Genomic DNA, 16,663 nt, shown 5'->3' with positions numbered 1-16,663 from the left:
AAAATTACATGTTATGTGGTAGATTTCATTCCGGTAGGAATGCAAATGATTTCTCTCTGGTAGAGAGGATAATTCCATCGGTTATGATTTTGTTGTCTTGAAAGATAAGCAGCTTTGTAAATAACCTAGGAAGCCCATAAAAACATTTTTTAAACAAGGGTACAAATACCCAGAACTTCAAAATGGCCCTTTATCCACCTTTCTTATTTTCTTGATTCCCTCATTAAAGAATTATAAATCTTTGCTATGTGTTCAGGTTAGTGATTTAATAGATGTTAGTTAGTTAGTTAGCTAGTTAGTTAGTTAGTTAGTTAGTTAGTTAGTTTTGAGACAGAGTCTCACTCTGTTGTGCAGGCTGGAATGCAGTGGCATGATCTCAGCTCACTGCAACCTCTATCTCCCAGGTTCAAGCAGTTGTCTTCCTCAGCCTCCTGAGTAGCTGGGTTTAGAGGCGCAGGCCACCACGCCCAGCTGATTTTTGTACTTTTAAGTAGAGTCGGGTTTCATCATGTTAGCCAGGCTGGTGTTGAATTCCTGACCTCAAGTGATCTGCCCGTCTTGGCCTTCCAAAATGTTGGGATTACAGGCGTGAGCCACCGTGCCCGGCTTAAAAGATATTTTAGAAGGCTTAAAAGATTTCATTTTCAAAAAATAATACACATGAAAGTTATAGTCTTACTTTCCAAAAATTATACTTTGATGCATGTAAGTCCTTATTATATTACAAACACATAGTAACATTAAATTAGCTTGGCTTTTACTGCCATTTTCTGTTAACTAACAGCATGATATTTTCCTTAAATCAAGCTATGACATAATCTAATATTGTTCTGAAAGTCACTTTTAATCCAGAATTCACAAACAGTACACAAAATAAACATAACCAAAAGTTTATAGATTGCTGTTATCTATTGTTTACAAGGATGTGAGCATAGATATTATAGTTTTGTGTTAATGTAGGCTATTTATTTCATGCTGCTTTGAGTAGCTAATCATTAATGTTCTCAGCAAGCCTTAAAGTTAAGCTGATGTTTGTCTGGCTCTGATGAAAAGGCATAGACTTACCAATAATTTAAGCGAAACTATTTCCTTAAAAGTTTCATTTTTTACCTCATGGGGTGGTATTTCCACTTCAAGTGCAATGAACAAGAATCTTAAACTTTTAACATTCCTGACAGATGCATAACAGTGGAAGTGCATATGACTCCACGGATGTATTAATTTGTAAATAAAAGTTAGTTCTTACCTAGCAATCGAACTTAGTTCTCTTCAACTGCTAGTGGATGACTTTGATTTTTGTGGGCTCCCCGGAGTGGGAATCAATAACTAAGTCATCTATACTTTATACAGCTCTCAGACTATTTGAGTGAAGTCATTCATTGAAAACTATTTATGAGCATATACTGTAGCTACTCTCCTTGGCACTGGGACACAACAGCGAACACACGACAAAATCCTTTCCTTCATGAGGTTTCTCTATTAGTTGGAGAAGCCCAGTGATTGGAGAAGGGTAGTTGGAGATGAGCACAGAGAAATAACCAGGACTACATAATGAAGGGCATTAGAAGAACTTTGGCTTAAGATGTAAAGACATTGAAGGGTTCTAAGCAGAAGAATAATATGATAAAAATTGCATTTTAAAAAAGTCAGACAGACAACTCTGCTGTTGTGATGAGGATAGACTGAGGTGGGTGTCACCTCCAGGGGACCTGTAGATCGGAGGCTATTGTAATAATTAAAGCAAAAACTGACAGGGTTTGGACCGATGTATTTACTAGAGGCAGGAGAAACTTGTTGGGCTCATGCTATAACAGCTTATAGGCTGTGAGATAAAAAAATGAAAAAAAGGATGTCTCCATTTTATTTTTATTTTTTGCCTTAGCAAGTGTAAGAATGGAATTGCTATTAACTGAGATGAACAAGACTGTGCAGGGATTGGCAAATAATATCAGTGTTAAATTTTGGATCTGGTGAGTTTGAGAGAATGTCTAATAAGAGATCATGGGGAGATGTCAAGTAAGTTGTCCCAGGTAAGCAACTAAGAGTCTGGAGTTCGGAAAATATTTCAGTACTGGGTATATATACATTAGGAAGCCTTGGGTGTGAACATCTGATTGGTGACATTTAAACCAATAGGAATGAATGACATTAGGAGGCTGAGATGGGAGAATCAAAGCCAGGAGTTTACAATGGGCCACTGTGTCACTATACTCCAGCCTGGGCAAGAAAGACTCTGTCTCTAAAAACAAAAACAAAAAACAAAACAAAACAAAAAAAAAAGATGAGATTACCAAGAGAGTGTATATAGATACGAAAGAGATCAGGCCTAGGACTAAGTCCTGGGGCATTTCAACCTTTCTACTCGCAGAACCTGAGTAAATTCAGGTATCTGATTTATTTAATCCAGTTTTGCTGCATTTATTTTTCTAAAGAGCACATTTCTTTTCATGAATTACACATTAAAATTCCAGGGAACTTAAATTATGCAAAATATCCTTTGGGAAATGATTTAATTTCATTGCCTCATCTTTCCACTTAATGCTGCTTATGTAAACAGAGCTGTTAAATACTTATTTGCCTTTATTTCAGTAGTTTCATAGTGAAATTGGAAAGGTGATAGGATAATCCATTCAATAAAACTGGCAATAGCATTAAATCCTACCCTCCCCTTTTATTAATTTTAAATTATAATCATCAAATCTTGATCAGAAACAAGTTTCAAGTCATTTGTTTTCTTTCCTTCAAAATATTTAAACAAATATTTAGAAAAGTATTTTAACATGTTAAAAGAGAGACCTTTCCTTCTAGTTAGAATTATAAGTTCTCCAAGCCTGATGATCTTTAAGAAGGACATGTAGTATTTCTGTTACTTGGAGATCTTCTCTCTTTTGATATAGTTGAGTGCCTCAGAGAAGCTTCTTAAATTGCATTAGAAAAAACTGAAAAATGAAGATTCAAATATTGATGCCAATATGCCATAAACATAGTAAGTAAAGTTGATTGTTTCAGCCTATGCCACCTTGTATATGTGAACACAAACCTCATACATATATTCTTTTTTTTTTTTTTTTTCAAAAACAAAAAATTTAACTAACCATTTTCAATCCTATGATTCCTGAAATAAAATCTATTTCGAGGAACAATTTAAACCATAGAAGAACTTCACTGTGTCATGAATTAAACTTTCCTATTTTTTTTTGTCTTTGGATGACATCTCCTGGGAAAGTGCCCCATTTATATTTGAATGACTTCAACTCTGGTTACTACCTTGTTCTGTATTTTTTTAAAGTAAAAATATTTGATTTTTAACTATTACATTCCCACACAGCGTAACAGTCATCCTTTAGTAGAATATATGTTATATCCAGAGAATTCTTATTTCTATGAAGGATGCAAACAGATAAAATTTGCAATCTTTGGCCTTAGAGAAACGTGGTGGTCAAAATTAGTAAGCATTATTATTGTTTATTTGTCTTACATTAGTTTTACCTGAGACTACAGCATCTCTTTAACTTTGGACATTAACAGAAAGCACAACATTATCAGCATTTCCACTCATAGTGGCAAGATCTAACTTTCACAGACTAAATCAAAAGCCTGATGATTGGATTCTGATACATGCAGTAACAAGGGAATTTCAAATTATGCAACTTTCATTTGTTGTTTTAGCACTTTCTCAAGCCTGTGGGAGAGTGCAGATTTCCGTAGAATCCAGGAAGGTGCCAGAATTCATCAATGTTCTCACTGGGAAATGCACGGGAGATGAACATTCAGGCCAGAGTTCAGGAAGCCCTATGCTGTTTTGGTTCCTTCAGCTATCTAAATGAACAAAAGAGAAATGTGTGAGCAGAATTCACTGAATCAGCTTCTATAAAGGGTGAGAGTTACCTGATAGGTCACTCCTGGGACCAGAAACTTGGCTGCAAATGCTAGATGTCATTTGCTTAATCCTCTTATTCACTATTGAAATAACTAAAACCAAGCTTATAAAGGCGTGATAACAAAAAAGAATGGTTGAACATGACTAGAACTATGATGTGGAAGTAGAACTATACTCTCTTGGCCAAATAGTCAAATTTATTTTTCGTACTTATCAGAAAGCATGCACATGCAACTGAGGGCAACAACAGTACAAGGTGTTTCAGAGTGCTATCTTGAATAAGTGATGTTAACATTAAGTTCCCAGTGAAGACTTTAGTTTCCCAGCTTATAAAATTGTAACAACAATAATAATTGTCTCCAATAATAATAATAATACCTGACTAAATGTTGCATGGTCTGAAGACTATTGAGTGAGGTTATGCCTATGAAAATGATTGCACATTACTGAGTTTGATTTATAAATGCCAATTAAATGCTGCAAAAATTAAGGACTTCTAAATATATCCTGTCTTACACAATTCAACTTTTCCTTCTGTATTAGCACCAGTAGGGTAGAATAGTGCAGGGAAGCATTACAATGAGGCTTCTCACTTAGGTGAGGGGAGGTAGGAGCGCCTTTAGAAAAGTACTACAAGTTTTTAAACGATGTGGAAATGGGATGTGTTTCCTGTTGTCTTGAAATGGGGGAAAAGCCTCAAAGCTAACACTAGGAGACAGGTGGGTTCCTTCACACCAAAGGAAGTCAATTTCCTGATTTCTTAACATGGATAAGAGTTTTCCTTTATATAAACTCCTATGTTGCATTGAAACCAACCCAATAATCCCATAGACTGTTCTTTTTGATGCACGTAGAAATTGACCTTTCTGGTCTTAAAGGTGGAAGCTTACATTTGTTTTATCTGAGTTCCTTCCTCAGGAAAGGACCTTGAGGCCTCTTAAAAAGGTTTCCAAGAACTGAAACTCACCAGATCATGACATCCTAACAATGAGAAGGCTGGAGCCCTCATTCATCATGACTGCATCCTTGCCCCTCCCTAGTTTCTGTTTTCTTACATATTGTTACATTTCTTTCTACAGAAGAATGTTATATAAACCCATAGGTTTAGTTGGTCAGAGATATGGATTTGAGCCTGAGCTCCCATCTCCTTGACTGCAGCACCTGATTAAAGCCTTCTTCCTTGGCAATACTCGTTGTCTCAGTGATTGGCTTTCTGTGTGTGAGCAGCAGGACCTAGACTAAACCCCTGGTGTTTTGGTAACACCATCAAGAAACTGCTAGAAGTTCTATCCCTATGGGGCTTTTTAAAAGGTAAATAGGCCAGACCACCTACTCTCACCCTCTCTTCAGTCCAAATTAAGGAATTAAACAATCAAACATCTGAAGGCTTTGTTTTTTTTTTTTTTGAGACAGAGTCTCACTCTGTTGCCCAGGCTGGAGTACAGTGGTGCGATCTCTGCTCACTGCAAGCTCCGCCTCCAGGGTTCACGGCATTCTCCTGCCTCAGCCTCCTGAGTGGCTGGGACTACAGGCACCCACCACCATGCCTGGCTAATTTTTTGTATTTTTAGTAGAGACGGGGTTTCACTGTGTTAGCCAGGATGGTCTTGACCTACTGATCTCGTGATCTGCCTGCCTTGGCCTCCCAAAGTGATGGGATTACAGGTGTGAGCCACTGGGCCCGACCCTGAAGGCTTTGCTTTTTAAAGGAGTCATCATTACCCTTGAGGGAAAGCCCTGAGGAATACCCATTTCTGATTTCTGTGAGAAAGGAAAAAATAAGGTAATCCCTGCAAGCCAATTCATGAATGCCCAGGATTATCATTTAGAAAGATTAAGGGTGCATATGAGTGAAGGAAACCAGCAGACTTGCTCTGGATGAATGCTTGCTGAGCTACAGAACTGCAACAGCCACCTATGGAGCCCTTTAGTACAAGATGTTTTGGGAGCTCCTGGTAGAGGAGTGGTTTTAAGGATGTGCATTTGCTTATAGAGCATCTTGTCTACTTCTTATCTAGAGATGCAAAAATGGGTGGCTCACAATGTGAGGGAAAGGGGAAAGGGAAACGGGGGTCTTCTGTACTCACGCCATTTGGTGAGCTCTATGGAGGGTTCTGTAAACACATTGAATTGATGAAATGGATGAGCTCCAGCCATCTTGTAAGTAATCCCACCGATGATAAGATGCCTCTTATCAGACCTGTAAGAGGTAGTGGGCTGAGGTAGGGACTTAGGGCAAGTTACTGGATATTGGTTCTCAGAGGACTGTGCCAAATGAGGCCTCTGTCTAGCACAGAGAATAATGCGCAAAAATGTCCTCCACAAGCCAGTCACTATTTGGACATCAGCCACACAGAGGATGTCATGGCTGATTACAGTAGTCTCTGTTACCTGGGCTTTTTGCCCCTGTTTCTTCCATTTCTCCTCTAGACACCAACACCTTGGAGATAAAAGGCAGACCAAGAAACAATGGAGTGTGATTGAGACAGGTGCAGAAAGAGAGAAACAAGAGGCAACATTCTCTTCCCCAGATCCCGGAGCTACAGGACAGGCTTTTGTTGAAAACAGCAAAGAAATTTTGAATTGGATGTGAGATTAGAATGTTAATTTAGAATGAATGAGGCTTTCTTTCCTTCTTTTTGAAATTTAAAACAATTACAAAGAATCTCCCAATTAAAAAAATTATTAAAGTTTTATATATACATATAATAGTGCATAGATATTAAATAAATATTTCTATGGAGTATCACAAAGTGAATGCATCTATGTAACCAACATCAAGGTCAGAAAATACTACATTTCCAGGACCCAGAAGGTTATTGTACTCCTTCCCTTCAAACCAAAGGAAGTCAACATCCTGATTTCTTACACATGGACAAGAGTTTTCCTTTATATAAATGGAATAATAATATAGTATGTACAGATACGTGTGTATATATATACACTGTACATATATATAGCATCTGGCTTTTAAAAAACTCCTAAGTGTGTTTGTGAAACTCATCCCCATTACTTGTATATAGCAACATTTTGTTCATTTTCTTTGCTGTATAATCTATTGTATAAATATACCACACTTGATGTATCCATTCTATTATTTATTGGCATTGGGCTTGTCTCTAATGTAAAGGTTATCACAAGTAATTCTGCTATAAGCATTCCTATATCTATCTTTTAGTGCATACAAATATATTGTATATATCAGCTAAGTATACAGCATTTATAATGGAATTTTGTGTCATAGGTTATATGTATGTATATGTTCAACTTTAGAATATATTGCAAAATATTTTTCCAAAGTACTTGTCCCAATTCTTCCCCCTCAAGCAGTGTATAGGAGTTCTAATTGCTCTACACCCTTGCCTATTGATATGGTTTGGCTGTATCCCCACCCAAATCTCATCTCGAATTGTAACTCCCACAATTCCCATGTGCCATGGGAGAAACTCAGTGGGGGATTATTGGGAATTATGGGGGCAGGTTTTTCCTGTGCTGTTCTTGTAATAGTGAATGAGTCTCACGAGGTCTGATGGTTTTAAAAATGGGAGTTTGCCTGCACAAGCTCTCTTCTCTTGTCTGCTGCCATGTGAGATGTGCCTTTCACCTTCTGCCATGATTGTGAAGCCTCTCCAGTCATGTGGAACTGTAAGTCCAATAAACCTCTTTCTTTTGTGAATAGCTCAGTCTTGGGTATGTCTTTATCAGCAGTGTGAAAATGAACTAATACAATAAACTGGTACCAGTAGACTGGGTTGTTGCTGAACAGATACCTGAAAATGTGGAAGTGACTTTGGAACTGGCTAACAGGCAGGGGTTGGAACAGTTTGGAGGGCTCAGAAGAAGACAGGAAAATGTGCAAAAGTTTGGAAATTCCTAGAGACTTGTTGAATGGCTTTGACCAAAATGCTGATAGTGATATGAACAATAAAGTCCTGGCTGAGGTGGTCTCAGATGGAGATGAGGAACTTGTTGAAAAGTGGAGTAAAGGTGACTCTTGTCATGTTTTAGCCAAGAGACTGGCAGCATTTTGCCCCTGGCCTAGAGATTTGTGGAACTTTGAACTTGAGAGCGATAATTTAGGGCATCTGGCAGAAGAAATTTCTAAGCAGCCAAGCATTTAAGACGTGACTTGGGTGCTGTTAAGGACATTCAGTTTTATAAGGGAAGCAAAGCATAAAAGTTCAGAAAATTTGCAGCCTTACAATGCAATAGAAAAGAAAAACCCATTTTCTGAGGAGAAATTCAACCTGGCTGCAGAAATCTGCATAAGTAGTGATGAACTGAATGTTAAGCCCCAAGACAATGAGGGAAATGTCTCTGAGACCTTTGTGGCAGCCCTTCCCATCACAGGCCCAGAGGCCTAGGAGGAAGAAATGGTTTTGTGGGCCAGGCCTAGGGTCCCCATGCTGTGTGCAGCCTAGGGACTTGGTGCCTTATGTCCCAGCTATTCCAGCCATGGCTGGAAGGGGCCAACATAGAGCTCGAGCCATGACTTCAGAGTGTGCAAGCCTTAAGCCTTGGCAGCTTCCACATGGTGTTAAGCCTGTAAGTGCACAGAAGTCAAGAACTGAGGTTTGGAAACCTCTGACTAGATTTCAGAAGATGTAGGGAAACATCTGGATGCCCAAGCAGAAGTTTGCTGTAAGGATGGGGTCCTCATGGAGAACCTCTGCTAGGGCAGTGCAGAAGGGTAATGGGCTGTCGGAGCCCCTACACAGAGTCCCCACTGGGGCACCAACTATTGGAGCTCTGAAAAGAGGGCTACTGTCCTACAGACCCCAGAATGGTAGATCCACTGACAGCTTGCACTGTGTTGCTGGAAAAGCCACAGACACTTAACGACAGCCCATGAAGGCAGCTGGGAAGGAGGCTGTATCCTGCAAAGCCACAGGGGTGGAGCTGCTCAAGTCCATGGGAACTCATCTCTTGTGTCAGCGTGACCTGGATGTGAAACATGGAGTCAAACGAGATCATGTGGAACTTTAAGGTTTGACTGCTGTGCTGGATTTCAGACGTGCATGGGGCACGTATCCCCTTTGTTTTGGCCAATTTCTCCCATTTGGAATTGCTGTATTTACCCAATGCCTGTACCCCCGTTGTATCTAGGAAGTAACTAACTTGCTGTTGATTTTACAGCCTTATAGGCAGAAGGGACTTGCTTTGTTTCAGATGAGATGTTGGACCGTGGACTTTTGGGTTCAATGCTGAAATGAGTTAACACTTTGGGGGACTGTTGGGAAGGCATGATTGGTTTTGAAATGTGAGGACATAAGATTTGGGAGGTGCCAGAGGTGGAATGATATGGTTTGGCTGTGTCTCCACCCAAATCTCATCCTGAATTCCCACATGTTGTGGGAAGGACCCAGTGGGAGCTAATTGAATCATGGGGACGAGTCTTTCCCATGCTGTTCTTGTGATAGTGAATGGGTCTCATGAGATCTCATGGTTTTTAAACACAAGAGTTTCCCTGCACTAGCCCTCTTTTTGTCTCCTGCCATCCACATAAGATGTGACTTGCTCCTCCTTGCGTTCCACCATGATTGTGAGGTCTCCCCAGCCATGTGGAACTGTAAGTACAATAAACCTCTTTCTTTCGTAAATTGCTCAGTCTTGGTTATGTCTTAATCAGCAGCGTGAAAATGGATGAATACACTTATGCTTCCTGTTGTTTATCTTTTTATTTTAGCTATTTCAGTGGGTGTGCAATAGTAGTCCATTGTGCATCTTACTGCATATTTCCCTGTCTACTCATGAAGATGAACACATTTTCATGTTTTGTCATTTAGAGATCTTCTTATATGAAGTCTGTTTCTTTCTTTCTTCCCTTCCTTCCTTCCTTCCTTCCTTCCTTCCTTCCTTCCTTCCTTCCTTTCTCCCTCCCTCCCTTTCTTTGAGACAGGGTCTTGCTCTGTCACCCAGGCTTGAATGCAGTGTAGGGAACACTGCAGCCTCAACCTTCTGGGCTCAAGTAAATCTCCTGCCTCAGCCTGTCATGTAGCTGGGACCACAGGTGTGTACCACCACATCTGGCTAATTATTTAAATGTTTTGTAGAGACAGGATTTCCTAATGTTGTCCATGCTGGTCTCAGACTCCTGGGCTCAAGAGTTCCTCCCACTTTGGCCTACCAGTGTTGGAATTACAGGAGTGAACCACCATGCCCAGCCTCCTGTTATTTTCCATTGAATTACATGCCTATTTCTTATTTATTTGCATGAGTTCTTTATATATTATTAATATAAACCATTTTCTTGCTTATATGAGTAGCACATATTTTCTCTAAGCTCTCTGTCTGCCTATTCACTCTCCTAATGATGTATTTTGATGGAAGTTTGTAGTTTTAATGTTCAAGTAGAACATTCAATAATTTTTTTCTTTATAGATAGTGCTTTTATGGTTCTTTTAAAGATATTATTTAATTCTCCAAATGTATTGCAGAAATGTTATTATTTTCCTTTCACATTTAGGTCTGTAATCCACATGAATTTGTTCCTTTATGCACAATGTGAAATACAAGTCATATATATTTCTTATCCTGAATTTTCATGGCTGAACATAATCTTAAATTACAGAAAAATTTTAAATTGTCTTACATAGCTTTTTCATGGCTGAATGTGAGTTTAAATTACAGAAATGACAGGGCTAGTACAAATGAAGTGTTGAAAATCTATAGACTCTGCCAAAGTTGTTCTCAGGCTGAGGGGAGGGAGATCCAACACAGCATATTTAAAATTCATAATTTGAGAAAAATAAAGCCATTTTATTTGAACCTTCACAGGGATCTGTTTGCTAAATATATCAAATATTTTTTAAAAATGTAAAAATAAGAGGAACTACAACTTCAGAAGAAAACATTTCTATTTTGAGAAGCCTGTGAAATACTGAAGTAGATTTGCTTTTGAAGTATGCTTCCCTGTGACACCTAGGAAAGTTGAAGTTCTGACTGAGAACAGAGGCCATGAATTCACAGTGTTACAGGCAGCAGTAATGATACATGATTTTCTGTAACCACTTTAAGAAACTTTTGGTGGCTGGGGGCCCAGCATGGTGGCTCACACCTGTAATCCCAGCACTTTGGGGGCCAAGTCAGGCGGATCACGAGGTCAGGAGATCGAGACCACCCTGGCTAACACAGTGAAACCTCATCTCTACTAAAAACACAAAAATTCAGCCAGGCGTGGTGGCAGGCACCTGTAGTCCAGCTACTCGGGAGGCTGAGGCAGGAGAATGGCGTGAACCCGGGAGATGAAGCTTGCAGTGAACTGAGATCGAACCACTGCACTCCAGCCTGGGCAACAGAGTGAGACTCCATCTCAAAAAAAAAAGAAACTTTTGGTGGCTGGGTACTGTGGCTCATGCCTGTAATCCAAGCACTTTTGGAGGCCAAGGCAGGTTGATCACCTGAGTTCAGCCTGGCCAACATGGCAAAACCCCATCTCTACTGAAAATACAAAAATTAGGCAGGTGTGATGATGGGAACCTATAATCCCAACTACTTGGTAGGCTGAGGCAGGAGATTCATTTGAACTTGGGAGGTGGAGGTTGCTGTAAGCCGAGATCACACCACGGCACTCCAGCCTGAGTGACAGAGCGAGACTCCATCTCAAAAACAAACAAACAAACAAACAATAAAACAACAACAAAAGAAACTTTTGGTGATGGACTACCATGTCATTTTCTTTAATGTTGAGCCAGCAGTTACCAAGCTCCAGCACATCAATTATAGAGGAGAAGCTCCCACTATGCTACAGGAAACAAGAATTTTATATATGTACAGCAGGATGTTTGCAATTTAAAGTAACCATTTTGTAAACTTTGAAAGGATAAATCTACATCCTAAATCATTAGTAGGATGACTCTCTACCCACCACTTAAAACAAATTCTTGTCCATTTGGAGACAGCTTTCTGGTCACATATCTACTCTTTTTATATTCATCTGTCATGTGGTCCTCCTAAAGATAGCTGTCTGCTGACTGTTCACTCTGTGTACTCCCTCATAAAAATCTAAAAATTAATCTTACTGAGTAGCCTCTCTCATCTTTCAGAAAGCTCTTGACTTCATTCGTCCCTAGACATTATATATATGTTATTTTGTACACAAAAAATATATAGTTTTGAATTGTTATTCATAAAATACTTAGATAGCAATTACTAAGTGTCTTGTGCTATGTTCCAATTGCTTCACAAATACAAACTTTGACTATACATAGTGATACAAGAGTTAACAAAAAATTACTTAGGCAGATAGGGTATCGGAGGCTTCGGTAAGGTTCTTCTATTTTTTGAGACAGAGTCTCACTCTGTCACCTGGGTTGGAGTGCAGTGGCACAATCTTGGCTCATTGCAACCTCTGCCTCCCAGGTTCAAGCGATTCTCCTGCCTCAGCCACCTGAGTAGCTGGCATTACAGGCGTCCAACACTATACCCAGCTAATTTTTTGTATTTTTAGTAGAGACAGCGCTTCACCATGATGGTCAGGCTGGTCTCGAACTCCTGACCTCGTGATTTACCCACCTTGGCCTCCCAAAGTGTTGGAATTACAGGCGTGAGCCACCATGCCTGGTCAGGTTTTTCTTTTTAATGAAAAGCAGCCCCAAATCATTTCCTAACAAAAAGCAGCCTGTAAAATTGAGCTGCAGACACAGACAAGCAAGCTAGAAGCTTCCACAGGTGAATTCCATAGGAAATAACTACCTGGGACCAGGCATGTTCAAAATGGCGGCTCCATCATCCCTTCCTTTGCCAGCCACCCGTACAGTAAGGAGCAGACAAGATGGCCACTGGTCAAGTGGAGAGTCCATTTGCATAATAAGATTAGGGTGGAGTGGCCAGCCTTCCCGTAGGCTATGTAAATGTCATATCTGATCGAATCAATCTGTGGGCTCTATTTAAATCAGACACCGCCTCCTCCAACCTGCCTATAAAATCTGCTGCAGTAGGCCTGCCTTCCCCTTTTCCCAACATTTCTATCTCTCTGGAAAGGAGCTGCTCTCCTTTCTCCTTTCTTCTATTAAATTTTCTGATCCTTAACCCACCCACATGTGTCTGTGTCCTGAATTCTGTCTCAACGCCAGACAATGAACCATGGGTAATTCCCCAAACAATGCAGCCATTTCAATAGTAACTCTGCAAAGTTGGTACTATTATTACTGTCATTCTACAGATGAGAAAACTAAGCCACAGGTAATATGTTACTTTTCCATGATCATGCAAGACCATATCTCTATATTATCATTAACAGTAATAGTCAGTAATAATTGAATCAAGAAGATATGAGGAACTGTGCCAGCAGTTTATATTTGTCATCTTATTTAATTCTCCAAAACCTGAGAAAATAGGATCAGAAAATTTAAGCAAATCATCCGAGATCACAAATTATAGGTGGATTACTCTTAATTTGAACTTATTTCATCAAACTCAAAGCCCAAACTCTGTTACATTAATCTGTCCTCCTCCCCACTTCTCAGAGATGACACTGACATGTGAATAAAGAGAGCTGTGAGAGGTGATTATGCACCTAGGAAACAGGTTGCAATGAAATTCTTAAATATATTGTTAATGGGACAGGATTTTTTCAGGCTCCACTTAAAACAGTTAAGCACCATGCAACTATTTCACCTACAGTTCCTATGACAATAGAGCACTTATATGATAAAATGTTTTATTTAAAACAGAAATCGAATAGTAATGTTAAAGAGTTAATGTAAGCATTTAACAACAAATCCGAATTTTTTTGCCCACCTGCTCTTGCATATCTTTGTAAACTTTTCTTCCACACGATCCATAAATGCACTGTACGCATCACGTTGCCTTCTATGTCTCTGAAGGAAAATGGTACAAAGGAAGTTACTAAAAGCAGACCTGTATTAACTTTAATTGCTTACTTGTTAAAATTTGCTATTTAATAATCTTTGCTTTAAAAGTGTATCTGTATTCCAGATTCACATCTTGTTCTGCTTAGACATAAAGGAAGCATCCTTATGTGACTAGGGCAGAATTTCAGCCAGGGTAAAAGTATGTGCTCTCAACATTTTTTTCTATGAGTGTATCACAGAGCTGTCTTTTCAGGCCTTCTCACGTGAGTGTCATTCTCTAAACTTCTCATGATTTCCAATGAGATAAGAGGAAATTTGGGAAAATTTTCGTACAACATTTAAGCCTTTGTAAAACAAAAATAAAATTCTAAGGCCCCCCAATCAAATGAATGGACCCCTTCATGAGTGAGGGGACACAAAGAAACCTGAAAAAGAAGTTCAGACCCTGATGGGAAGAGAAGGTGAGAAGGTGGGACATGGTTCATTATACCCTCCTCCCTTTGGAATTCAGGCGCAACTCACCAGCATTAACATTAAAACAGATCTCAAGACTAACAAAACAAGCAGCTCTTTGCAGCAATAAGATACCGATTTCAACCTGACTCTAGTGTAGCATCACGTGACAGATAGCAGGCCCTTAGCATCTTTCAAAATGGCCCTGCAAAGCTGTCTCTCTTTTGCAGACAGTCTCATATCTTTTAAGGTCTGAGAAGAGACCTTCACATCTATTGTCTCCGAGACGTGCTACCTGGAGTCTTCGACTACATGACAAGAACCTTGACTTCCACAACCCCCACTCTTTACCTTAACTCAAGCTGACTTAACAGACACAGCTTAACTCTTTCAACCAATTGCCAATTGGGGAATCTTTGAATCTGAGGTAGGAGGCGGGACTCAACTCCAGACCAGATGGAAGACTGGTTGAAATAGGGAAGAGGCATTGAAAGCATCTCTCCACGAGACAGCCCCACGAGTGTCATGACAGTATACCATTGCTGTGGCAACATCCGGAAGCAAACACTTCTTTTCTAGGAATTTCTGGATAACCCACCCCTTAATTTGCGTGTAATTAAAAGTGGGTGTAAATATGACTGCAGAACTGCCCCTGAGCTGCTGCGCGGAGCGCACTGCCTGTGGGGAGTCCTGCTTCACAAGGAGCAGTACCTCTGCTGCTGCTGTACTCAAGAGAAGATGCCATCTAACACCACAGGCCCACCCTTGAATTCTTTCTTGGGTGAAGCCAAGAATGTTCCCGGCTATGCCCCACTTTTGGGGCATACCCACCCTGCATCAAATCTACTTATGACCTGGAAGCCTCCAAGCTTCGAGATGTCCTGCATTTCCAGGCCAAACCAATGTATACCTTACATGTATTGATTCATGTCTTTGCCTGTAACTTCTGTCTCCCTAAAATGTACAACGTCAAGCTGTAAACTAACCACCTCGGGCCACGTGTTCTCAGAACCTCCTGAGACTTTGTTACAGGTCATAGTCATCAATTTGGCTCAGAATAAACCTCTTCACATATTTTACAGAGTTTGGCTTCTTTCATCAACACCTTATTCCACTGTAGCTATTACTTAAGATAACCATAAAAAGTATGTAGCATTATTAACCCACATTATAAATAATGAAAAAAACTTAGTATCTTGTCTGAAGTTATTAGAAAGTAAAAGAACAGGAATACTCTGATCTCAGAAGCCATGCTCTTAACTAATATTCTGTATTTTCCCACTGGAATACACTTATTCTTTTATCAGGATCTAGAAAGAAAAGAAAATCCAAAATTCTAGATAATCCACTACTTGTATTTCAAAAAAAAGCAGCGGCTATATGCTTTATTTTTAAAGACAGAAATATATTTTATACTACAACAAATAAAAAACTCCTGCACTAAAGCAATTGTCGACAACAGTACTGGAGACATTTTCCAACAGCTATAGAGAAAGTCAAACTCACTGTATATGAAGCAGATCTAACAGGCCATGGGGCTTTTGTCAAAATTAGTTTTGAATCCCAGGTGCATTCACGATGCTTGTGGGTGATAAATCTTTTTGTAGTATTCTTCTGTTTATCATCTTTCGGTAACTGGTACCCATATACTAGAGATACGAAGACAAATGAGAGGCTTAGCAATGGCACGTGTCTTTGTTCCTGATGTTTCTGAGATACCGTATCAGTTTTGGAGATCAGGACCCAGGAGTGGTAAGTCGCTGGATAATTATAGATGTAAATCTAAACAAAACTTTTCTTGTTCTTTCTGCCAGTCCCACTGGAGTTAATTTTCTCTTTCTTCAAACTCCAATTCCAATCCCACGTTTTATTTCTCTGGACCCGTCTTTCTAAAGTATCTCCTACTGGATGGTATATTTTGCATTCTACCTTATGTTTTACTTAAAGTATTTCTGAGGTCAGGGGCTGGGTCTTATAAAGTGTCTTTGGTTTTTTCTACCAAAGTGAGTTACATGTAGCATATACTAGGAAAGTTGACATGTTCCATTTTAATTACACAGCTAGATGACACTTTTATAAGTATAACACATGGTAAAATGTGTACAATATTTGTAAATAAATTATCTTAGTTTTACAAGTATAAAATTATTTGCTCCTTATTTTGAAAAAGAGGAAATAAAATGTAACTGTGATCTCCCTATCCAGAGACAATCACTGTTAACATCTTATTGTTTGTTTTAATTTATATATAATTATAATATGTAAATATAGCATTCAGATGTGATCCATCCTAATCCAAATAAGAAATGTAAAATAATACAAATTAACTCTGAATTAACACTTAACAAACGGCACCATAACAGTAATTATAGCATGCATGTGTGTATGTTATTTCCACGTGCTTTTAATACATTACTAAATGCTTGTAGCAGATTTGATGCTCACAGTAATTCTGTGATGTAGATTTCGTTGTTATCATCTGCATTTCCAGATGAGGAAACCAATAGACAGACAG

The 16,663-nt window shown here is 39.2% G+C and overlaps 1 protein-coding gene across 1 annotated transcript in view; it reads right to left on the bottom strand.

The window, feature by feature from the left end:
* Window positions 1–3,483: 3,483 nt before the first annotated feature.
* The window catches only part of CUNH7orf78 (chromosome unknown C7orf78 homolog), a 71,361-nt gene continuing 58,181 nt past the window's right edge, over window positions 3,484–16,663 (bottom strand). Inside the window, exons 4-6 of the mRNA XM_017867397.1 lie at window positions 15,655–15,797; window positions 13,622–13,701; window positions 3,484–3,819 (exon numbers count right to left, since the gene is read on the bottom strand). Of these exons, the coding sequence (XP_017722886.1) occupies window positions 3,816–3,819; window positions 13,622–13,701; window positions 15,655–15,797 (227 nt within the window). The 3' untranslated portion in view covers window positions 3,484–3,815. The remainder of the gene's footprint in view (window positions 3,820–13,621; window positions 13,702–15,654; window positions 15,798–16,663) is intronic.

This window comes from Rhinopithecus bieti, unplaced genomic scaffold, assembly GCF_001698545.2.
Source record: "Rhinopithecus bieti isolate Rb0 unplaced genomic scaffold, ASM169854v2 scaffold_3832, whole genome shotgun sequence".
NCBI lineage: Eukaryota > Metazoa > Chordata > Mammalia > Primates > Cercopithecidae > Rhinopithecus > Rhinopithecus bieti.
This window is presented reverse-complemented; position numbering and strand designations above follow the sequence as displayed.